The 23564-nt window shown below is 42.2% G+C and overlaps 1 protein-coding gene across 3 annotated transcripts; it reads right to left on the bottom strand.

Moving 5' to 3' along the window:
- Window positions 1-433: 433 nt before the first annotated feature.
- On the bottom strand, window positions 434-17020 carry LOC122553068 (paired box protein Pax-1-like). 3 transcript variants are annotated; one of them, XR_006312611.2, is made up of 6 exons: window positions 16655-17020; window positions 15450-16079; window positions 14093-14235; window positions 13705-13945; window positions 13052-13158; window positions 8227-9016 (listed from the first exon to the last, which is right to left on the bottom strand). XR_006312611.2 is itself a non-coding variant. In XM_043696545.2 (5 exons), the coding sequence occupies exons 1-5, from the start codon at window positions 16656-16658 to the stop codon at window positions 1331-1333; spliced, it is 1053 nt and encodes a 350-aa protein (XP_043552480.1). In that variant the 5' UTR covers window positions 16659-17020; the 3' UTR covers window positions 434-1330. The 3 variants fall into 3 exon arrangements, 2 of the variants coding, with proteins under 2 accessions (XP_043552480.1, XP_043552479.1); XM_043696545.2 differs by lacking the exons at window positions 8227-9016; window positions 13052-13158 and adding an exon at window positions 434-1365; XM_043696544.2 differs by lacking the exon at window positions 13052-13158.
- Window positions 17021-23564: the final 6544 nt, after the last annotated feature.

Below are 23564 nucleotides of genomic sequence, written 5' to 3'. Positions count from 1 at the left end.
GTTCGTTTCTTCTGACTGAGGGGGAAAGGTTTCAAATATCGTCTCGTTGCCATCACATTGTCATTTGACAAAACTTATTGAGTACAAATTGGCTGCTAGATTTTCGACAATAATAATGATTACATTTCAAAGGAATTTCATTGGCAATAAAATATTTTGAATACTGGTCATGAAAAGTGCTACATAAATGCAAGTCTTTTTGTTTCATTGGAAATTGAGTTTTTAAAGCTGAGAGAGGAATAGACAAGACAACTTTTACATGTTTGAAACGCTTGGATTATTAATTATTTTAGCAATAAAATTCTGGCGGAAAATTATTTTAGAACCATTACTTATTGCATTACCATAAGGGAACATCTTATTTAGAAAAGCTCAGTTTTAAGAAGCTGATTACTGACTCTAGATTCAGCATGTAATAAATACAACAAAAATATAGCAAATATGCAATTATTTAATGTGGGAATGTTTCTTATTTCTGTTCAAACATTATGTCGATCAAATATGCAGGTTCTGATTTTAATTTTTGTTTTCTTCACTTTAGCCACTCTGAACCAGAGGTGCTGCATTGGTCAGTTTATAAATCCTCCTGTATAAAGTACAGCCTTCTTGTGTAGTCCCTCAAATTACAAAAAAAAAGCCAGCAAGAAAACATGTCACAAATGCGTAATTCGCAAGTGCATAATAAGAGCTATTAAGATACAAAATTGTCATGGAGCATTTTATTGTGAATTACTTTCCTGGAATTAAAGGTTAATTTTCTTTTTGGGAATTTGAGTTGCAAGCTAAGGTGCAATACTTTTCCAACGTTCCAACTGGATGCTGATTTTTTTTTCCCCCTTGACTGGAGGAGGCAAATTTCCTTCGACCCATCTGTCTGCTTTGGTGTCAAAGTATTGATGGGTGGCAACAGCGCGGGAATGATCCACTTACTCTGCCATTACATTTCTGGCTTTTGTGTTGATGCAAAGTGGTTTCAGATGTGCATGACTGTCAAACTCATAATACACCTTGCGAGCTCTGTCTTATGAAGGGCACTGTAACATGGCCGTAATGGTCTCAGACAAGCAACTGCGCAGGGCAACAAACCTTTTGGAAAAAGAGAATTTTGCAACTGACACTCCAGGCTGTGGGAGCTTGGTGCAGAACTTTTCTCCACAACTAGGTCAGTTTAAATATTGGAGGAAGTATGGGCTGAACTGTTTGCTTTATTCTGATGATCTGATGAAATCGGACTTTGCACCGCACTGCCAGTGTCCGACACCCACGCAAAGTCCAATGGGGGATTTCTGTCATTTTTCGCCTCCTGGCCTTTCCAAGTCAGATTACCTCTTCACTCCTGAACTACATTTCTGTTCCTGCATCCACCTACACAGAGACAAAAAAAAACGCCCTGTAAATGGAAGGAATGTGACGCTTTCCACTGACTTACCTTGACGGTATTCCTATCTGATAGCCAAGTTTGAAATGTTTCAAGATCAACTACCTTAAAGTGCGATTAACGATCTTTTTTAAAAAAAAAGGTCTCTGTCAATTTCAGGCTGATGAGCAGAGATGGTTCGGTGTTACATTTGAAATTCTCTGATGCAGAATCCCTGACTGAGAAGCAGTGTCAATGTGTTCAGTATATAACTCCACACTAGCCACTTTAAATGGATTTCGTTTGACGTGCTTGTGTATCAGAGATAGCCAAAAATGTTTGATCAACCAATAACAAATATGATTCTAACTAATGAAACTATGGAGTGTTTACTTCTCAAAATATAAATTGCATTAACTGCCTTATAACAGGGATACTCTAAATTTTGATTTTGTTTTGTAACTTGACCACTCTATTTTGATTATGTTTCCAAAGCTATAAAAAAAATAGCAAATTTCAATTGCATTTTCTTGGAAATTTATTCTATGCATTTGCAAGCAAATGAACGTGACATATGACTTGACTTGTTCCTTTCTTTCATTGTAATATCACATGCATGCAAACATTTATCCATCGACAATGTGGGTAGATAAGAAGGCAATAAAATCTGGCAATCGGAAAGCCTGAAGATCAGGAGGAAATGATTTAACTTTGCCACAGGCAGGGGACACAAAGTGACTGGCCCAATATTGAAATGTTTTAATATCGTGGCGGGATGTTCTTCTGGGGCAGTATATGGTTAAACAGTACGAAAAGTAACATTCATAGCATCCTGCTGTGCCATAATGGCTTAGTGCCTAAACAGACAATACTGCACTGTTGTACTGAATCATTACTCAATTTAAAGATGTAAAGTATTAGGAGAGATACTAAGTTGTGAAATAGCACGTAAAAGTTTGACTGCTTCACGGAAAATATTATCAAAAGAAAAAATATTGTTGTAGTATTTTAGCATTGCGTTGAGCAGAACATTCCCGTTCAGATGTTCCAATTTTCAGAGACTGCATTTGTACAAAGCACACTTTGGACTCTGTTACAATCCCCAGAGAGACTGATAACTGCTTAAAGGAAATTGAAACTTTCGCTGAGTAGCTGAAAGGATCTCCTAACTTGATGTAAAATATCAAGACCTTTACCTACAATACGCAAACTAAATGCACAAAGTTAAAAATCACGCAACACTAAATGCAACATCGACAGGGCATTATTTCAGCAGGCAAGTTGTATGCTAAACAGTCGAAAAGATTCCCTAATTAACATACAAATTGCTTTCTACGTCTTCCATTAAGTACCGCTTCATTCCTCGGGAACTGATCCAAACTAATTCTTACTTTTTTTCTTGATCGAGCTTAGTAGCTTTTATTCCTAAACTGATTTTCCTGTATGGTCTGGGGATCCCTCACTCTACCTCAAGGTATTTGAATTTGCCAGCTTCGTTTAAACGTCTGTGACTGGGATCTCTTGAAGCCCAGTTAAAGCTCCTTCGCACATTTTGTCTGGTGGATGACAGAAACATATTGCCTCTGTCTTTCTCTTGCTCTGTCTCTGATTCGTGCAAATTGATCTTGTCTGTGAACTTTGGTGTATTTGGGGAACCAATTCCAATCGCATGCGCCTTATATCCAGGTATTAATGTTAGGTAGTTTTCACATGCACACCTCAACTCTTTTTGGGTAAATTGCAACCATTTACAAAATCTAACAATTCTAGTGCCTCCTCGGAACTGAAAAAACAGCAGTCTATCCGCATCAGCACGACCCATCTGGTCAGTGCTTACAAATGTGAATATCTTGTACTTTCTTCACAGTCAGAAAACCTGGCCTTCCGCTATAATTAGATTAGCTTAGATTACAGTGTGGAAACTGGCCCTTCGGGCCAACAAGTCCACACCGACCCGCCGAAGCGAAACCCACCCATACCCCTACATTTACCTCTTATCTAACACTACGGGCAATTTAGTATGGCCAATTCACCTGACCCTGCACATCTTTGGACTGTGGGAGGAAACCGGAGCACCCGGAGGAAACCCACGCAGACACGGGGAGAACGTGCAAACTCCACACAGTCAGTCGCCTGAGGCGGGAATTGAACCCGGGTCTCTGGCGCTGTGAGGCAGCAGTGCTAACCACTGTGCCACCGTGCCGCCCACGGCTCTTGAGCAATCAAGCCACACAAACTTGTTATGGACCAGAATTCTTAACAGGTCACATGACCCCATTCATCCGTCCTTCGTACCCCAAATTAAGGGGAGAGGACTGAAACACAACAATCTTATAAACCCTGCAATAATAACAGAAAGTGTTGGAGGAACTCACCAGGTCTAGCAGTATCTGTGGAGAGTGAAACAGTTAACATTTAACAAGTAATAAGACTTCTTCAGATCTTAAACCTCATATGTGTAACAATTCTCAGTGCATAATCCTCACATTCCCATGTTCTAAACAATATAAATCAATAAGTGACAATAATTGAAAATGGTGAACTGAATGATAACTTTCACAACGAGAAATAATATTTGCTACATTTTCCAGTGTAGGAGAACAATCGAGTTTAATTGTTGAATTCCAAAGTTTTCATTTACATTCAGTTAATACGTATGTTTTGTGTATTTCTGCTGTCCCAGGAAACATTCAAATAGGTTAACCCAATGCTTTTGATTTTTAATACATTTTCATGTTGTATGACAGAGGCGAATGCCGTGATGGTTAATGGAGAAGTAATAAAAATGTCAGTGAGATGATTGAAATATTTATGGGGTCTATGCAAATATATTATATTGACAGACACAAGGACCATATATGATCGGACTGTTCAACGTGAATAATATTCTGTCCTCTCACTCTCACCAATGTGCTGATATGATAGAATGCCTGCTTCCCTAATCAGAAATATAAGACAGTGTAACTATGGTCCACAGGCTGAAAGAGAAAGCAATCGTCAATGTAACTTAAAGGCAAAACTAAAATAAGTAAATTATTTTGCAAAAATAATTAAGAGAATGTGTAAAATGCTATAAATTATGAATTGTGGCATCATTTTTCATCAATTAAGTGTTATATGGCATGCGTAGGAGCGCAGTATTTAAAATAGCAAATGTTAGGAATGAAATGTTAGACCACATGTTTTAAAACACTTCAACATTTCTATTGACCTGAATTAATCTTATGAAAGATAGAAGCTTTATTATTGCCCATATTTAGTTCACACGAAGTTTTCCCCATTATTATTGTTTGATTTTTCAAATATACATTTTGGCGAATTTTGAGCTTAAATTAAGGGATTTATCGACTTGGAAATTGACATTTTGCAAAGCCTGTACCATAGCCAAGAACTTCTAAATCAGATGCAGTCAAAGCAACATGCAATTAAATGCTACCATCTCTCAGCATTGTGCTTCAATCCCATCAACCGACCAGAGGAGTATTGCAACAGTAGTAGGTTGTGGGCTCATTCCTGTTCAAATTGATTGAAGATTAATCAAACATTGTAACTAAGTATAAAAGAAACAGTTTCACGTCTTCTTCCTAGCTGACATTATTTAAATCCTAAAATACAGCTATGGTTTATTATGCTAAGCACCGGAAAATAATGAAGTATTTTCGGTAGAGAGAAAAGCATATAATATTGAATATTTGGCAAATACTTCAAAATAATTATAGTGTTTTTTATCGTGTGGCCAGAATTTTCTGTACAATGTGAATAGCATAATCTATGGAGCTCAAGGTAATATTAAATGCTGCATGCATAACAGTAGGAGACTTAACCCCAGCTAACAAAGTTATTATAGGCACACTGCAGTGGGGGAACATAAATTTTCACAAACCAACAACTTACATTTATACAGCATCTCTGATAAGAATATGTCCCTAGGCATTTCACAGGAGCACTATAAAACAAAATATGATGCCATGCCACGCAATGAGACAGCATGTGCCCAAAAGCTTTATCAAAAAGATGGGTTTTAAGGAGGAGAACGGTAAAAAGGTGTAGGGAGGGTATTCCAGACTTCAGGTCCCAGGTAACTGTAGGTACACCACCAATATTTAAAGTCAGCGATGTTCAAAAGGCCTGAATTGAAGTGTCATGATATATTGAAGATATGTGGAGTTGGACTACATTATAAAGATAGAGAGGGCTGAGGCATGGAGGATTTTGCAAACAAGGATTTATTTTAAACCAAGGATTATTCGCTTGAATAAAACATTTTACAACAAGATTTGGGCAGAGCAGACCTTCCCAAATCTTGTTCTGACAGCCTCACTGGACGTCAACTTAAATGAGCCATCCTTCTAACTTCCCAGCTGCAAACTGCTTTATACCTTCAGCTTAAAGAATCTGAAAAACAATATCCAGCCAGGCATGCTTACGTCTGGTGGATTTGTAAGTTAGCCCAGAAATGATTATATGTGCCTGAGCTTCCTGCAACGCCTGTTTCCAACTCACAGAGCTCTTTAAATGAAGGTTAACAACTTCAGGAAAAGAAAGGTTGTCATTGCTTTTGATTAGTTCTCACCTCAAGCAACGCCAGATGTCATCATGATTCGTCTGTTGCCAATGATAGTCATGGAGACATAGAGATGTACAGCACGAAAACAGACCCTTCGGTCCAACTCGTCCAGGCCGACCAGTTATCCGAATCTAATCTAGTCCCATTTGCCAGCACTTGGCCTATATCCCTCTTAACACTTCCTATTCATCTACCCATCCAAATGCCTTTTAAATGCTGTAATTGTACCAGCCTCTACCACTTCCTCTGGCAGCTCATTCCATACACGTTCCACCTTCTGTGTGAAAAGGTTGCCCCTTAGGTCCCTTTTATATCTTTCCCCTCTCACCTTAAATCCTCTAGTTCTGGACTCCCCACCCAGCTATAGCTATATTCTATTTTATTTAACAGTACTCCTATTTTAAACAAGGTTAGCACACTTACTGTTCAGACAGTATGCACGTATTTTAACATGCGGCAAATTGTCATGTCTGTTGTGGAAACGTTTCATTTCGTATGTTACTAAACATTAATAGCAGTGCTACCCCGCTAGGACATGCCTCCATGCAGAACACTACTAATACTTGTTGTCGGAAGGGCACATTTCAGCTTACCCCGTTCCCTGGTCGAATCTGTCAGAAATTCTCACAGCATAACGTTACTGTGAGATTATGTAAATGATGCTGTCAAAAAGAAAAAAATCTAACTCTAATTTTCTCCTAAAATCTGAAACGATTTGGATATCTGTCAATTTTAAGAATGGGGTTTCTGATGGTACTTACATCAACACTTAGCAAGTATGAGAACAAGCATTATTAAGAAGCGTCAATCGTAATTTATATTGATCGTTAATGGAAGAATGTTGGATTATACGAATTGTGAATAACACACCAGACGAAAGAGGTAGCACAATCTGAATCTGTACGCAGGAAGGTTTGTACAACTTCTGTCAAGTGAAATGCAGCAGATGTACACTGGAGGATTTTTTTATTGTGGACATTCATAAATTAAACCAAAATTTTCATATCATCAATGCAGATGCTTTTCATATAATCACAGAATGCTAAAACCTACTAATTGCTAGTGGGAGCTTTCGATAGCACAGATATCGTATAAACCAGAGGTCTGTACCCAGAGTGATAAACACAAACTGTTTAAGGCCACGTCTCCCGACAAGTACGATATTGGAATGATAGGGGTGATCACAAACAATACAAACTATCAGAGCTGTTTTAATTCTTCTAGTTGCGATTATGTACTTTGCTTCGCTGAAATTTAGTCATTGGAAGATAAAACAGATGTAAAACAATGAATTCAAACAGGCGCACGGACCGCGATATACAAATTATAACTCTTGGTAGCACTTTTGACTGTTAGTGTGGTTACATGTTGTATGGGGCAATCCAGGGCAGTAGTAAAACAGCCCGGGTCTGAGCCTTATCGTCATCCTTCCAACTTTTAAGAAAAGCAAAGGGGCGCTTCATGAGAAAGATACAGATTCCCATCTGTGAAGTTACAACGATTCTCATCACACTCTCTGAAAATTGTTAGCATTTCGCAAAAATCTGTCACTAACCTCTCGTCTGATTGGCTCTCCATTTGCGAAATAACAAAGAAGTTAGTCAAAATACATGGAGGTGCACGGTCTTTAGAAATCAAAAGTAAACAAAAGTTTTTTTAAAAAATAGTAAGTGTCTGGCTGAAACTAAATAATGTGAAATCTGAAGTGCTACATATTTATTTTCTGGGTCACAAATCCCACGACACCAGGTTATAGTCCACCAAGTTTATTTCTGAGTGCTGCTCCAAAAGCTCGTGATTTCAATTAAATCGGGTTATTTCGGAGTACTGCTCCGAAAGCTCACGATTTCAAATAAACCTGTTATACTAGAGCCTGGTATCCTGTAACTTCTGACCATATCCACCCCAGTCCAACACCGGCACCTCCACGTCGTATTTATTTTCTGAATGTCATGTTATGTAATTGCTGTGCTGATTCTGTCAATATAGCAGGTGGTCGTATGGCATGGCAACTGGAATTAAGTCCTGGGCTAACGGATGTCCGGAATAAAGTGAATGAGGGGGAGAAAAAAACAACCAAATAGGACGATTTTTGTGAGGAGTTCTGTGCACCAAGAAAGTGGGTTGTTTTTTCTCTCTGTCTCATTCACTGTTGACCCTTGAAGAAAAAGGTTTTTTTTTGTTATTGGCAATTCAATAATGAAACAAATAATGTTGCAAATGGCAAGCAACAGTCGCCCCATACATATACACACACATACACACACACACACACAGAGGTATGATGCATTTCTCGTCTGGTTTGATGGTTGTTTTATTTCAACATAAATGCATTTTTAAATTCAAAATATAAAAATATAAAATGGACCGCGGGGGGCAAAAATATTTGTACATTTACAGTCTCGGATATACATCAAAATGTTCACAACTTGTTCACATGGTCTGTGGCGCCAACCAATATCTGTATGCGTTAGCCAAGGGTCTGGGTTCATAAAGCTATATTCAAACACACTATACATTACTGAGGAAGTCTCCCATTGCCTGTATGGGAACGGGTGGTATTGTATTTGTGGGCGAAGCCTGCATTAATGAACAGTAAAATCGGGTTTCTTTTTTTGGTTATATTATGGCTTATATTCCTATCAGCTACAATACAAATATGATTTCTCGACATTTCACAAATATATGAAACGAGATCAAAACAGATCGGCCTCCCCGTCACCAACACCGCGTCTGAACTTGAGGAATTGTAATTCACTGGCGGCCAGGGGACAGAAATGCCTTTAGCGGATCCAAGCACGAAGTCTTCGAAATATCTTTGATTATTCCCAACAGTTCCTTAAAACCGAAATGACATAAAACAGCAGACCCAAAGTTCCTGGGAGGAAGCTTTTATCGTTCATTCGATCTCCTGTGGAACTCCGTTTGTTTCTTGAAAGAGGGCACCATCGTTGGTGTTACGCTCGGAGTTAAGTGTGTGGTGGGAGGGGGGGATGTCTTTTACGTGCTGGAGGCTGGGATTGAGAGGCCGTGCGCACTGCTAAGAGTTTCAGGGGGTTTGTTAACAGGGCTCACGGGTTTTCTCTCTGACGCTGAAAGAAAAGCAGGGAGAGAGCGGAATAAAAAGCCTTGACAATTCAGACCTGAGAGTTGCTCACTCAGACAAAGCAGCTTTGTTTTATTTTAGCTCTTAGTTAACAATACATCAAATTATCTGAACGAGGCAAGGATGACCAAAGGACTTAATAAGGAGAATTCATTAAGATTCCTTTCAAGCCCAGACATATTCATGCGCCAACAAATATCTTGATATTATTCAAATTACTTTGCCCCAAAAGCTGTACATTTCGCGTGTTCAGAATGGTAACTTATTAGAATTGGAAATACGGTCAGTAATGCGATGATTAGAACACACAGTATCCCTTTCCTCAATAAAATGTAACTATTCAGCAAATATGGAAACTGGATCTCAAAGCTAAAATTGAATTTATAGGTTAATCCCCAATGTGGTTGCAAATGTTTTCTTAATAATCGAAAGAGCCCTTTGCTGCGGCACTTTTTTTGTTTGGTATCTGATTTTAAAACAGCTGCATCTGCGTGAAATGCCCAGATCTGAGTCTACATTGAGACTGATATTCGCATTTAGTATCAAACAAGAGAGTCAGCATCTCTATGGGAACGTTAACCTGGTGGATATTATGATTTGGAGATGCCGGTGTTGGACTGGGGTGTACAAAGTTAAAAATCACACAACACCAGGTTATAGCCCGGACTATAACCTGGTGTTGTGTGATTTTTAACTCTGGTGGATATTAACTGTCTTGCTGTGCAGTTCCAGCATTTTCGTGTTTCTGCCGCTTTTCATTTAACTGTTTCTACTATCAACTAACACACGGTGTTTCACGTTTATTCTGGTGTTAACCTATTTTAGGAAAACGAGTCGATTTGTTTAATGGAGGCAAAACGACGCCTACACGTTGTTTTCAGGAAAATGAAACAATATCAAAAATATCTCTCGCCTCGTGAGGATCGAAAGGACAGCATTGGTTTGTGGTTGGAAAGTGAAACACTGAGATGTGGAAGGGGAAAATTCAGAATTGGCCACCTCAGCGCAAGAGTCGAACTCCAGTTCCTGTGGACCCTGTGGCCATGGCAAGTTCGCCAACATGACAGAGCGAAGGTGATTCCAGATTCGGTTCAACTCGGCACCTAATGGCATATATGTGTCAAGTAGCCCCATTTCGTTACTAATGTAGTTAAAAATCATCAGCTGATGAAGGAGCAGCGCTCCAAAAGCTAGTGCTTCCAAATAAACCTGTTGGACTATAGTCTGGTGTTGTGTGATTTTTAACTTTGTCCACTCCAGTCCAACACCGGCTCCTCCACATCGTTATTAATCTGAAGAGAGACGGTCTGTCTCTGCTACCTGGGGTTGCATGCTGGGGAATTACGCCATAGTATTAATTTACGACAGATAGGCGAAGGGAAGGACATTGTAATTGTCAGAGCAAACGAATCTGGTTTTTAAAATAATTTTAATGACATAAATTCAGGTAACTGGCAAAAACAAGGTGGCATCGTCTGAAACAGCCATCCCTCTGCACTCTCACCTTGCACTGTCATAATGTACCTTCCACACTTCCGGTGTGTTCACCAGATTTGCTTAGAAAATCGTTTCTTGCACAGATGCGCAATTCGAGATTAGCAGCCCAATATCTGTCAGCCCATCTCCCCACAATTTCGTGCCCTGAAATCACTCGACAATTGGCAGTGAGATCCAACATCGTTGATGCGTTTGCTTTAGATCAGAGCAAAACTCCGATTCCACACAGTTGGGATAAATTGTGTGTGTTTTTTTAAGAGAGTTATCAGTACCCGAGGCATCCAAATCGAGTCTCTCGCGGGAATGCATCTATCTGAATTGGCTCTAAATGCTTTGCAAATGAAGTAGGCGCCCTCTGGATTATAAGGACTCGCTGACATTTTTGCTTTCGTATGTGCAAATATTAAATTACTACTGCAAAATGTATCCTAGTTTCCTCGATTATGAATCCCAAACGCCCCCCAACCCCAACCAACAAAAAACTCACATGCAGTTTAAGGAGAATGTAATCATCTAAAGGTTAGGATGCTGAACGGAAACTAAATACTAGCTGCTGGGCCCGAGCTCGAGGCTCCTTTCCATTGTTGTTCATATTCACACATTTTCCTTGAACGCATTGGGCCAAGGTATTCAGAAGCAACAAGTAAAAGCAAATTGAACCCAGCACTACATTTAAACATTTGGAAACATGTACTTTTGTAGCGTGGGAGTGTTAAAGTTGCTGCCTTACCCACCCAATTACGTGGTGCTTGCGAATACAAAAACAGTTCACTTGCTCAAAAGTTTCAAATTCAAACCGTTGCTTCATTTGTTTGAACTTCAATACTTCCTCTGTCTGTAAATCCTAACACCACTGTTTTTTTTTAATCTAACATGCATTTTATTTTTGCATTTGCGAATTGTCACATTCAATATGACCAGATGTTTTTTTTTAACGAACGCTGCGTTGATTTGACCACAGAAATCAAAGGCAGCTCCGACACCCACTGTTAATGCAGGGATTGGCTTTGGCCAGTAAAGGTCGTCAGTTGGTGAATGGGCCAGTTTCAATCATTAACAGTAGCCCCTAAATCTAACGCTGGTCAAAGAGAAAACAAAGTAAAGGAAATAGTGGACTTCATAACTTGAAATCACATTTTGTTTTAATGGTTGCCACCTCAGTTAGCTCAATTAGCATCTATTTGCAATACACACAGGAAAATTCTAAATATTCACAGTACAGACAACTGTGACAGCTTGTCACATACGTGCTTTTAACTACCATAGTGCAATCCTTTTAATATTAGAGCTCAAGGTCTAACTAGCAGATTTTTTTTTTCTTCTGGAGTGTGGGAATAAAAATAGTGCCGGATAAATAGAGCCAATTGGTTTCAACTAATTCAAGCAGGTTCTCACGTCTAGACGCTATCGCTGCAAACGCGAAGTACTGTAGACAATATATTGCAAATGGTTGGAAAAGAATTGGAATTTTGGGCGAGAGCTTTTGTTCTTTGTCAGTAGTGCTGGAAAATTGAACATTGATTTTGGGACATGTTGAACATGTTGGGAAATGGTTTGTCAGATGAGGTAAATAAAATACACTATTGGGCATATAGTTTGAAATAAGACGGCTCAGTATTAATTGGTGTCAAGACAGTTCAGGATATTAATTGGTAACAAGACATGTAGATAATCTGCACTAACAGTGAGAGCAGAAAGGTCTGGGGTAAACTGCAACTGGACACTGCCTTACATGGGTAGCGAGGAGTGCTTTCAAAACATAGCGAATTACTTGGATAAGATTCGGAGATGCCGGTGTTAGACTGGGGTATACAAAGTTAAAAATCACACAACACCAGGTTATAGTCCAACAGGTTTAATTGGAAGCACTCTAGCTTTCGGAGCGACGCTCCTGATCAATCACCTGATGGAGTGTCGCTCCGAAAGCTAGTGTGCTTCCAATTAAACCTGTTGGACTATAACCTGGTGTTGTGTACTTGGATAAGGAGCACTTTAATAACTGGAACGCTCTGCGTCAGATGACCGTGTTATCCACTTCATATTCTCATTAGCCGAATTATCACAAAATAAGTGAACGCCATCTTTAGTTAGGACGGTTACACTCGGCATGGAACCTGTCCGGACAAGCATGGAACTGGTTAGAAAACAAAAAAATTGCTGGAGATCACAGCGGGTCAAGCAGCACCCTTGGAGAGAAATCAAGCTGTGATCTCCAACATTTTTTCAGATTCCACCATCTGCAGTAATTTGCTCCTACATTGAACTGGTCAGTCCTGCTGGGAGATTTGAGAGTACATGGGTGGCGTTGCTTTATCGTTACCATTTTAGCTTTCAGCTGCCTCCATAGAAGATGGGTCATGAAATTTAAGTGCACAATAAGAGTTTGGAATGAAAGCTCAACTCTATTCAAGGGTCTCGAATTGATTAAAGACTGATTCTTAACTAGCAGTAGCCGCTGAACAACATCTGACTGATAATAGGGTACAAAAAAAAGCACAAAAACTTATGAATCAATAATGCACACCTTGTCATTTTCAGCTGAAATACTACGTGAGAATCCAACATCAACCCACAGTAACACAGCTCCTTATAGGCTGCCTCTGCGCACCGTATGTATAGATTGGTGGGTCTCTAGAATGAAACAAAAGCAGCTTTTGGAAAATATAATTGCCTTTAGATTGTAACTGTTCCAAGAGCAATAAGCAACATTCCCAGAGTCGAATGAAAGCAAACGCATTTTGCAGCAAAGCCGCCGCCACAGAAACGCGGTCCCTTGACTGAAAAGGGCACATTGAACAACTTCAAAGAGGGGGAATGGCTGCTTCCTACATGGAAAATGTACTTTGAGACCCGCTGAAACTCCACAACTTCACTTTCCTGTCACTTACATGGTGCTCTGACAAACAGCTATTTCATTCTATTGCTCTGCATTACGCGAATGGGCCCTGGTATCAAAAGGAAACCGTATCACTTTTTTTAACTTCGATTTAACAATTCTTACCTGGAAAGACGCACTAAGAAATTTGCCCTTTTTTTTTCAATCAGCTACTTTTGTTTCATTCCAGATGTCATGAAAACACCCTCATTTTTGCTTTCGATCGGTCCGACTCAGCATTATTTCGGTTTGTTTTAGAGGAAATGGACCGTGGCCCCGTGTTAACGAGCAAAGCCATTTACCTTCTCTGGCTGAGAGGTGTTTGAAGGGCATTGGTGCGTGAATGTCTCCTCCGTGCATGGTAATCCCGGGCCCTGCCGACTGGGAGAGGCCGCTGCTCTGGGACTGCCAGTGATGTCCACTCATGTAGCCGGCTCCAGGGCCACTGTATACTCCATAACCCGGCACTTGGTTGGACGAGGGGTAAGGGCCCACGGCGCATGCAGGAACAAAGCTGCTCACAGCTGGCAAGCCAGACGGAGGCTGGAATACAACAAACACGGAGTTTGTTTTTACTGTTTAGTTGCTATCAGAGCCAGAGGCACACAGAGAGACAGAGAGAATAGGAAGGCATCACTCATTATGTGAAAACATGTGGGGAGGGGAGTAGGGGTGGGTGTAGGTCAGTACCTGAGGGTATTTGAGATCCGGGTCTATCGCCTGCTTCTCAATCCCGTTGACACTTTGAGTTGATGAGAAAGCAGCCCGATTGACGTTGTTCCAGTCTTCCATTTTGGTCTGATAGACGGAAGTCTCCGTTCCACCGTGAACGGCTAAAATGCGTGTTAAAAAAATACAAGAACAAAAAAAAATTATCATTGCGCGTGAACACCGCTGTCACATTTCGCGTACCCTGTAACAGACAGATCCGAGTTGTATTTTCATTCCTTGGTGCAGTGGAAATGTCGCTGGAACATTGAATTGGATTTCTCTCCAAATGCATTTTAACCACAATCTTCCTCTCTCCCAGGCAGAGTCTTTAATAGCAGTCTTCATATCATGCATGCATGTTCATGTATAAAACTATGCTTTTTTAAAAAAAAAGACAATTTATCTGTACGACTTGTGTTGTTTAGATTGTCAGAAGCCGTTCAAATGCAGTGGGCTGGTAGAAATGAAGGCAGGCCTATTATATATCACTCCGCTCGGCCAAAACAAAACAGCAAATCCTGTACAGGGCTGGCTCTGCAGCACACTGTTAACATTGAAGAGTATTGTCTCGGGCGAGTTCCACAATCTATCAACATTCAACGTTGCTTCTAGACTTTTATTTTATTGCACTTTTTCTCGTCTTCCACGGGAGAGAAAAAAACACTAACAATGGATTGCATTGAGTTTAAACTTCAGTTTGAAAAAAAATTGGTTGTTGTTTTTGTTTGTGAAAAGCCTGCAGGTAAGGAGGAAGGTTCATTGAGGCAGGGACACGGGGTTCAGATAAAGTGGGAAGTATAGGCCGCAAGGGCGCTTCCTACACAGAGAGGGACAGATGAGGAAACAGAGGGGGAAAACTTTGTTGTTTAATGTTAGTCGGAGGAATGTCACCCATTATTATACTCGGAGAAGTGGCTCAATTTAATTTAAAGCTATTGACAGGTTACAGGAGAGGCCTAGAGGATGGATTTACTGAGAACAAATATTAGATGCTGTGTTGTGGCCTGTTCCTCTTGGCCAGTCGTCCAGTGATGACAAGACCCATGCATATTACATCCATTAATGTGCTTTGGCAAATATCTGCTGTAATCATAGATCTGTCATTCGCTGCTTTTTATTACAATTGTAGGTTTATTGGTGACAGGCGTATTTTCGAATGACTAAAGAGAAGCAGGATCACAAATCAATCCCGGATATGCTATCAAAATGTTTACGTTTTGTGTGTGTGTGTCCATTTGTAATTTTTTTAAACACAATGCGGCCCCAATCTTTCTTTGCTTCTGCCCCGTTTCAGGCCGTTGGAAACCAAGAGAGGGGTGTTGGAAGCAGCACTCACCTGTCTGCTCGACGATGCTTCTGAGCCCGAGGATGTTGGTGACGGAGTGAGCGGACGGCCAGGTCCTGTGGATGCCAACGTGGCCGGGCACCGGGACGCCGGCGGAGCTGCCCACCTTGGTAGCGGCCGGGGACATGTGCCCGGGGTAGGAGTACTGATAGAGAGGGTTGTAAGGCAGAGCGGCCTGGGGGGTCAGTTGCTTGTGGGCTTCGTAGTGACCGGAGGTGGAGGACAGGTTGCCGATCTTGTTGCGAAGGATCCTGCTGATGGAACTGACCGAGGGCACGTTGTACTTGTCACAGACCGCGTCCGCCAGCAGCCGGTCCCGGATCTCCCAGGCGAAGATGCCCGGGTCTCCCTGCTTGTATTCCCTGATGTACTTCACCACGGTCGGGGTGGTGACCCTGGGCTTGCTGCCTCCTATAGCTCCCGGCAGGATGGAGCCCGTCTCGTTGTACCGGGCCAAGATCTTGCTCACGCAGCCGTGGGAGACCCGCAACTGGCGGCTGATATCACACGGCCGAATGCCCAACTGAGCCAGTTCCACTATCCGCAGGCGGATGGCGTTGGGCAGAGGTCTCCCGTTCACGAAGACGCCCCCCAGCTGGTTGACCTCTCCGTACGTCTGATCTGCGGGGCAGGAAGGTAGGAACGGGAAGAGACAACAAAGTCATATTTAACTAAACGGCCTGCGGCGGAGGGCTCCTCCGGCAAGTTTTGAGGCAAATGAAAAACTCCAGCTTGCGACGCAAGTCCACGCGGGTGGGGGCTTATAATTAACTATAAAGTGGTGCATTTTGGGCTCTAGTATTTCCATATTATCAACACCCCTCCAATTATGTTAGATTTCCCCTCTTCCCTTACCGTGAGCATTTATAACGCTGCAAAACACAGACACTACCTTATTTCTCAGAAACAGGTCCTATCCGTTTGTAATTCTGACTGTTGCCATTAAACTCAGCTCTCCCCCTCCCCCCCCCCCCTTCAATATTTAGCCAACATCGCAACCTTTGTAATCAAATAAACGGGCTAGCTTTGCCCTTTCTCCCCACTTCCCAATTGTAAAAACGTCCCTCGAAGTCTAATCATTCAGCGGCGAGAATTCTCTCGCCCCAGTTCTGATCCTTCGCGTGTACAGAGCAAGTTCCCTGCTCTGTTATCAAACCCACGCCACTGAACCATGCGAATAGTAGTTCGCTGCTTACCCATCGCCCAACGAAGCGAGAAGTATTCCGCAATCTTTCTTTTTTGAGTTTGCAGGGGGAGGGGAAAGAGGGGTGACACAGAGAGAGAAAATAACAATCCTCCTTTTGCAATGGCTGATAGCTTTTTTCCCCTTTTCTTGGTATCGTCTGACCTGGGAAATGGAGTTGAGCTAAGAGGCTGTAGCCGTGCTCTCTCTCTCTCTCACACACACACACACACAGACGGATAGACACAAACACATACAAAACACACACACAATGCTTTTCCGCCACTGGAGCAGTCGAGTGGAGAGGGAACAATATTCAGACGGGGCTGCAAGCTAGACACAAGGTGATCTTCACCCGATTAGGGCAAATTTGTATATCCTAGAGGCTGTAGTTAGTCCAGATCAATTTTACGCGTTTTTCCACGTCAGTCTGGATGGTCACGCTGCGCAGTTCTCATTAGTCTGTCGCTGGCTTTCTCCTCTCCCCATTGGCTGGCCTGTAGCAGAAATGATTCATTCCGCTCCCAGACTTTCCGCCTTTTTGGCAACTCCTCAATGTCAGGAGGGAGGGCAGCAGTTACTGCATTGCTAGAAATTGCGATTGCAATTCGCGAAAGCATAAAACGCCCGGGTAAGTCGATGCTGACAGTAGCACAGCCCCCAGTCACCACCCCGTTTTATGAAATAACATTTTTGCCGGCTAATACAGGCTTTTGTTTAAGTACACGCAAAAGTTCCCCCATCCTCCCGAAACACTCACCTCACTTCGATAGAGTCCACTCTACTCCCATCGAAAATTTAGTCTGAACGTTGGAAAGTTACACATTATAAACCCTGAAGTTAGCAGGAACTTCAGCGACTTTTTAATTATGTAATACTTAAACAAAGTATGAAAGCTGTATAATTACACAAATATGGAAATACGTATCATGGTAATCAGTCTGCTTTGGCTGTCGGATGCTAGAGTTGGCATTATATGATCGAAGTACTTATCCATCAATTAAACCGTGAGCTACCGCTTGTGAAAGTAGCATTGAACTGTACGATTGCTTCGCTGGTCCTGGGTCCACTTTTGCCTGTCATTTATATAAATAATTTGGATGAGAATTTGTAGGAGGGCATGGTAAGTACGTTTGTAGATGGCACCAAATTTAATGGTACAGTGGACAGCGAAGAAGATTACAAAGAGTTCTTGATCAATTGGGCCAATGGGCTGAGGAGTAGCAGCTGAAGTTTAATTTGGGTAAATGGGAGGTATTGCATTTTGATAACACAAACAAGGACATGACTTTAATGATAGGGCCCTGGGTAGTGGTTGTAGAACACTAGGGGTTCAGGTACGTAATTCTTTGAAATTTGCATTACAAGTAGACAGGAGGGTTAAGAAGGCATTTAGCATGCTTGCCTTCATTGCTCAGACCTTTGAGTACAGAAGTTGGGACATCATGTTGTGATTATACAGGACGTTGCTGAGGACACTTCGGGAGTACTGTGTGCAATCCTGGCCACCCTGATGTAGGAAGGGTATTATTAAACTAAGGAGAAAGTGAGGACTGCAGATGCTGGAGATCAGAGCTGAAAATGTGTTGCTGGAAAAGCGCAGCAGGTCAGGCAGCATCCAAAGAGCAGGAGAATCTTAGCCTGCTTGGCACACTTTCCTCATTCCTGAAGAAGGGCTCATGCCCGAAACGTCGATTCTCCTGCTCCTTGGATGCTGCCTGACGTGCTGCGCTTTTCCAGCAACACATTTTCAGCTATTATTAAACTAAGGAGAGTTCAGAAAAGATTTAGCATGATGTTGACGGGGGTGGATGTTTTGAGATATTAAAATAACTGGAAAGTCTGGGACTGTTTTCCGCTGGAGCGTAAGAGGCTGAGAGGTGACATTTTTGAGGTTTATAAAATAATGAAGTGTATAGATAAGGTGAATGATAAGAGTCTTTTCCCTCGGGTGTAGGAGTGCAAAACTAAGGGGGCATATTTTTGAGGTGATCGGGAAAGATTTAAAAAGGACATGAGGGCCAACATTTTGGTACGGACCGTGATTCGTGTGTGGGATAAACTGTCAGCGGAAGTGGTGGATGCAGGTACAGTTGCAACGTTTAAAAGACATTTATATAAATTCACAATAGAAGAAGGTTTGGAGGGATAGGGGCCAAGTACAGGCAGGTGGGACGAGTCTAGTTTGGAAAGGTTGAACCGAAAGGTCTGTTTCTGTGCTGTATGACTCTGTGTTTGTTCATGGCTCTGAAAAGAGGCAGAATCAGTTCAATATTATTTTGCAGGACGAGAAAAAAAATCAGTATAATCAAAGTTGGATTTCGAAGATCTCCACTTTGCGGAATGCATCTATTTATAATAATATGATTGATCGCATTTTACTTCAAATTTAAAACAAAAACTTCCATGGTGATCTTTTTTTTTCTTCTAACTACTTTGAGAAATGTATATATTGATCAGAGCACTGTTTCCCCCAAAGCACGACATTAATGGGCTTTAGGGAGAACAAACAGTCCAAGCTTTCTATTCAGGGACAAAATGGAACATTTAAACAATATTGGCCGAGATGTGCATTGTCACCACCACTGGCCCCGCTCCTAAGCTTCCCGTGACATGGCAATCAGGCTTCGTAAGGCGTCTGTGAAACAAGGGAGTCTGTGAAATTATCCGAAATTAACTGTGGAAATTAACCAGAAGATCAACTGCCCGGCAGTAATGAAATAATTTCAACCGCGTCTATACAAATCAATGCTTCAGTCACCAATGCATTGCTTTTCCCAAAAAGAAAAGCTGGAAGATTTTTGGAGGTTACAAGGTGAGACCGATCCCATTGCATGGTTGCAATTACGATATAATCAGGTTACAAACAATGTAATATTCTTCAGATTACATCCATCTGCATGTTAACTATTTTACAATCACTATTCTTACAACAACCGGCTGGGGAATGGTGGGGATGGACTATCCATGGTATAGTTTCATAGAGGGGGAATGGATTGGTGCAGGTTGTCTCTACCTTCCTTCCTCGTATACACTGTCATCAATGGAGAATTACAGTGAGGGTCTGATCGAAAGTTTCACACTGAACTCTTACAAGGATTTTCACCAGCTTTCAAAGTATTCCGAGTGCAAAGAGCTTTCTGTCTCTCTCTCTTCCCTCCTCTCTCTCTCTCTCTCTGTCACACACACACAATCTCTCTCTCTCCTCTCTCTATCCTAATCACTGAAAGCCCTTTTTGAGGGCAACGTTAGTCGCTTAAGTGATAACGATATCGGCAGCAAAGCGCAATCTGCCGACCGTATGTCTGCCTGGGGGGCGCACCTCGTTAATCTGCTCATCCTTTACACAGTTGAAATAATAATATATTCGTTGTCCCACAGGTCACACGAAAACTGTCAGTGGTCCTTGGAAGCTACAGTTTATGACTTCAGGGCGTGCCTCCCCTTGTTTCTCCTGTAGAGAACACACATGTGAGAGATCAGCTCGGGTCAAACTTGCAACCTCCCCCAACCAAACAAGCCCCTTTCCTAATCAAAGAAGTTTGGAGGAATTGGGGGCAGGGGAGAGGGTGGGAAGTGACCAGATAAATAAGAAGAGACAGGGGAGTGCTGGTGATGGGGTGCAGGGAAACCATGGGGTAGTGGAGTTTTTGGGAAAAATAACAAAATTTAGCAACAATTAGACAGCCCCGGCTCCCATTTGAAATCTCATAGCTTTGAACAAGAGGGATTAACACCTTCTCCCTCCATCCTCACTCCGCCCTCCAGTTAAATAACACATGTAAATCGATTTGAATATTAACATCTCCATTGCTAACACCAAGGGTCAGAAATCGCTCGGACAGCAAGCGCAGAGTTTAATCGTTTGACTGTCCCAAATGATTCGGGACAGTCTGTGTTAGTGGATCACTAAAGATCACTCAACAACACTAAACAGTGACAGCACACCACCTCCCCCTTTAAATGAGTTGAAATGACATCGGGCTGTTAAATCAGAATGAATGATTTGGAGATGCCGGTGTTGGACTACCACCTGATGAAGGAGCTTCCAATTAAACCTGTTGGACTATAACCTGATGTTTTGTGATTTTTAAATTAGAATGAAAGCCGCTTATTTATTAGCAACGGGTCAATCGATTTGTGATCCATTCCAAGGTGACACACTTGCCTTTTCTCAGTGAGAAAATCACACCTAGTATATTTGCCGCAGGAATTCGTTTTAGTGTCTGAATACAAATTAAAATTAGCGGCTAAGATTAATTCAATGAACGTGGATCGAAGCCTTGAATAAATATTGGGGGAAAAAGTCACCCCTTCGTTCCCAAATTGCAAACAGCCTTTCAAAGATTGGTACCCGAAAAGCTTGCAACAGGGATATATTTTGGGGTATTATGTATTGGCTGCTGTCCAGTTCAGTAAAATCGCACGCATATATTTTGTCCGCTGTGTATGTGGATTGCTGGGGCTTTGTTTTATTAACAGGAACCGTCAGACTCGTTTGAAGAGTCAAAATAAATCAGAGCTCTATTTGATGTCTGCTCACTTCTCGGGAACTGTTGTGTTAAAGCAAAAATGCATAGGCGTGTGAACAGGCCAAAACAAAAATGAGGTACAGTCATCAACCGCCCGTATCCGGTACAATTTCTTAGTCAACCTTAAATCGAGAAGAATAAAGAGTACCAGAAAGGAACGTGGGCAAACCTCCCCTCTACCCTGGGTTCTATCAATTAGATTCTGGGTGCACTGTACCTAATCTATGTTGACCCAGTGCAGTCCTATAACCAACAGCTACCTTTCCTAACTTATCTCTCCAAGGTGGTGTTCAAAATTCCAATTGATCCAACCTCAACTGCTCTTTCTTTTGGAATAAATTCCACGTTTCTTTTTTTTAAGGAGTTGGAAAAGGTAGATGTTTTTGTAAAAAAAAAGGAGGAAGTGATGTGCTAGCCCGGGTTGAGCTCAGCAGGTTTCACGGATTTTTGCAATTTTTCATGAGCTAAGAAAAAGCTGACACATCAAAAACTGCAAGATCGCAAAATGGTTCACTGGAAGGTGACCCACAAAAGGTGACATCGAAATAAAACAAAACTTGCCTTTGTGTAGCACCTGAGCCCCTGTTTGTGAAGTGCAGTTATTGTTGCCATAAAGACAAAACCCGGAAGACATCAATATTCTGATATTGTGTATGGAGAGGGTGGTTGATTCAGGGGTAAGTATTGACCAGCACTCTCGGGATATCGGGATAACTCCCCTCCTCTTCAGCTTTTACACCCACAGGAACAGACAGTTAAAACTTCGACTCCCTGCAGTGTGGAAGCAGGTTATTCGCCCCAACTGAGTCCACACTGACCCTACAAAGAGCATCCTACCCAGATCCAGCCCCCCCCCCCCCCCCCCCCCCCCCGCAACCCTGCATTTCCCATGACGAATCCACCTAGCCTGCACACCCCTGGACACTATGGGTAATGTTGCATGATCTGTTGCACTCTAACCTGCGCATCTTTGGACTGTCAGAGGAAACCGGGGCACCCAGAGGAAACTCACGCAGGCAAGGGGGGACTGTGCAAACTCCACACAAATAGTTGCCCGAGGGTGGAATTAAACCCGTGGTCCCTGGCGATGTGAGGCTAGCCACTGAGCCACCGTAATGCCCTATTTGGTTCAATATTTCACCCGAAACAGGGCACATCCGATATTGCAGCGCTCCCCATCTTCAATCCGATCTACCTCAAGTACTGCACTGGACGGTCGATCATAATATTTCTCTGCTTCAGCCCAGGACTGCGAATTCTATCTGGAGCTCTGTGACTGGAAAGTAACCGGTGTAAAGGTTTTAAAGGGACATCTTAAAGTCTTTACTATGCTGTGCAGATAGGTCGAGTATTTTAATAAGCCGGGAGCGAATAAGTGGATATGCACTATCTGAACCAGGGTGGAGGGCACTGAATGGCCCTCCCTTGTTTCTGTTAATCTTTCTTCCTGAAGCACAAAGGTTGTGGAGTTTAGAGAGTGAATCCTAAAAAAAAGTTATGACAGGGAGAAAGCTGTAGGGAATGGCGTTAAGTTTAGACACACTGGAGACTAAAAGGGTAAACGGGTTGACATTCCACCCATTGGAGGTTAGAGGAATGAGAGGCGATTTAATTGAAACATACAGGATGCTTAAAGGGCCTGATTGGATCAATGTTGAGAGGATGCTGTCCCCATGGGAGAGTCCGGGACCAGAGGGCATAGTCTCAGAATAAAGGAGCGCTAATTTAAGACTGAGGTGAGGAGGAATTTCTTCTCTCCAAGGGTTGTCAATCTTTGGAACTCATTCTACAGGGAGCTGCGGGGGCAGAGTCCATGTATATATTGAAGGCTGAGAGAGATCGATTCTTGATCAGGAGGGGACTCAATGGTGCTGGGAAAAGGGCAGGAAAATGGAATGCTGAATCGGTCATGATCCTGTTGAATGGTGGAGTAGGCTCAAGGAGCCGAACGTCCTACTCCAATTGTTCCAATTGTTTATGGAGACTAGGAGTGGAAGTTTGCAGCAATCACAGGACACTACAGACCAGGAGGAGGTCACGCAGATGGGGAGGGTCGAGTTTGTAATGGAATTTGGAAACAAGGATAATTGTTCAAAAATCGAATTTCTAGATAACACTCAATCAGAAAATGAAAACAACAGAAGCACCCAAAAGTCAGCTATGCAGCCTGGAGACAGCGTATTATAAAGAAAATGCAATTCAAGTGAAAATCCCAAACTCTGTCTGACCCCGCGAGTGCCCGTACCTCATTGTGAGAGGATGTCTTGAGTTTGAATAGAAGGGTGTCTCCCCCTGGTGGAGATCGCGGGCAGGGTGGTGTTTGGATGGGGGTGTGTTTCGGGGGGGGCGCAGTTATTGTCGAGGGCTGGGAATGAGCGGCGAGGTCTCAAG

This window comes from Chiloscyllium plagiosum, unplaced genomic scaffold (genome assembly GCF_037043375.1).
Source record: "Chiloscyllium plagiosum isolate Xiang-an unplaced genomic scaffold, Cpla_swu_hap1 HiC_scaffold_10, whole genome shotgun sequence".
Lineage (NCBI taxonomy): Eukaryota > Metazoa > Chordata > Chondrichthyes > Orectolobiformes > Hemiscylliidae > Chiloscyllium > Chiloscyllium plagiosum.
This window is presented reverse-complemented; position numbering and strand designations above follow the sequence as displayed.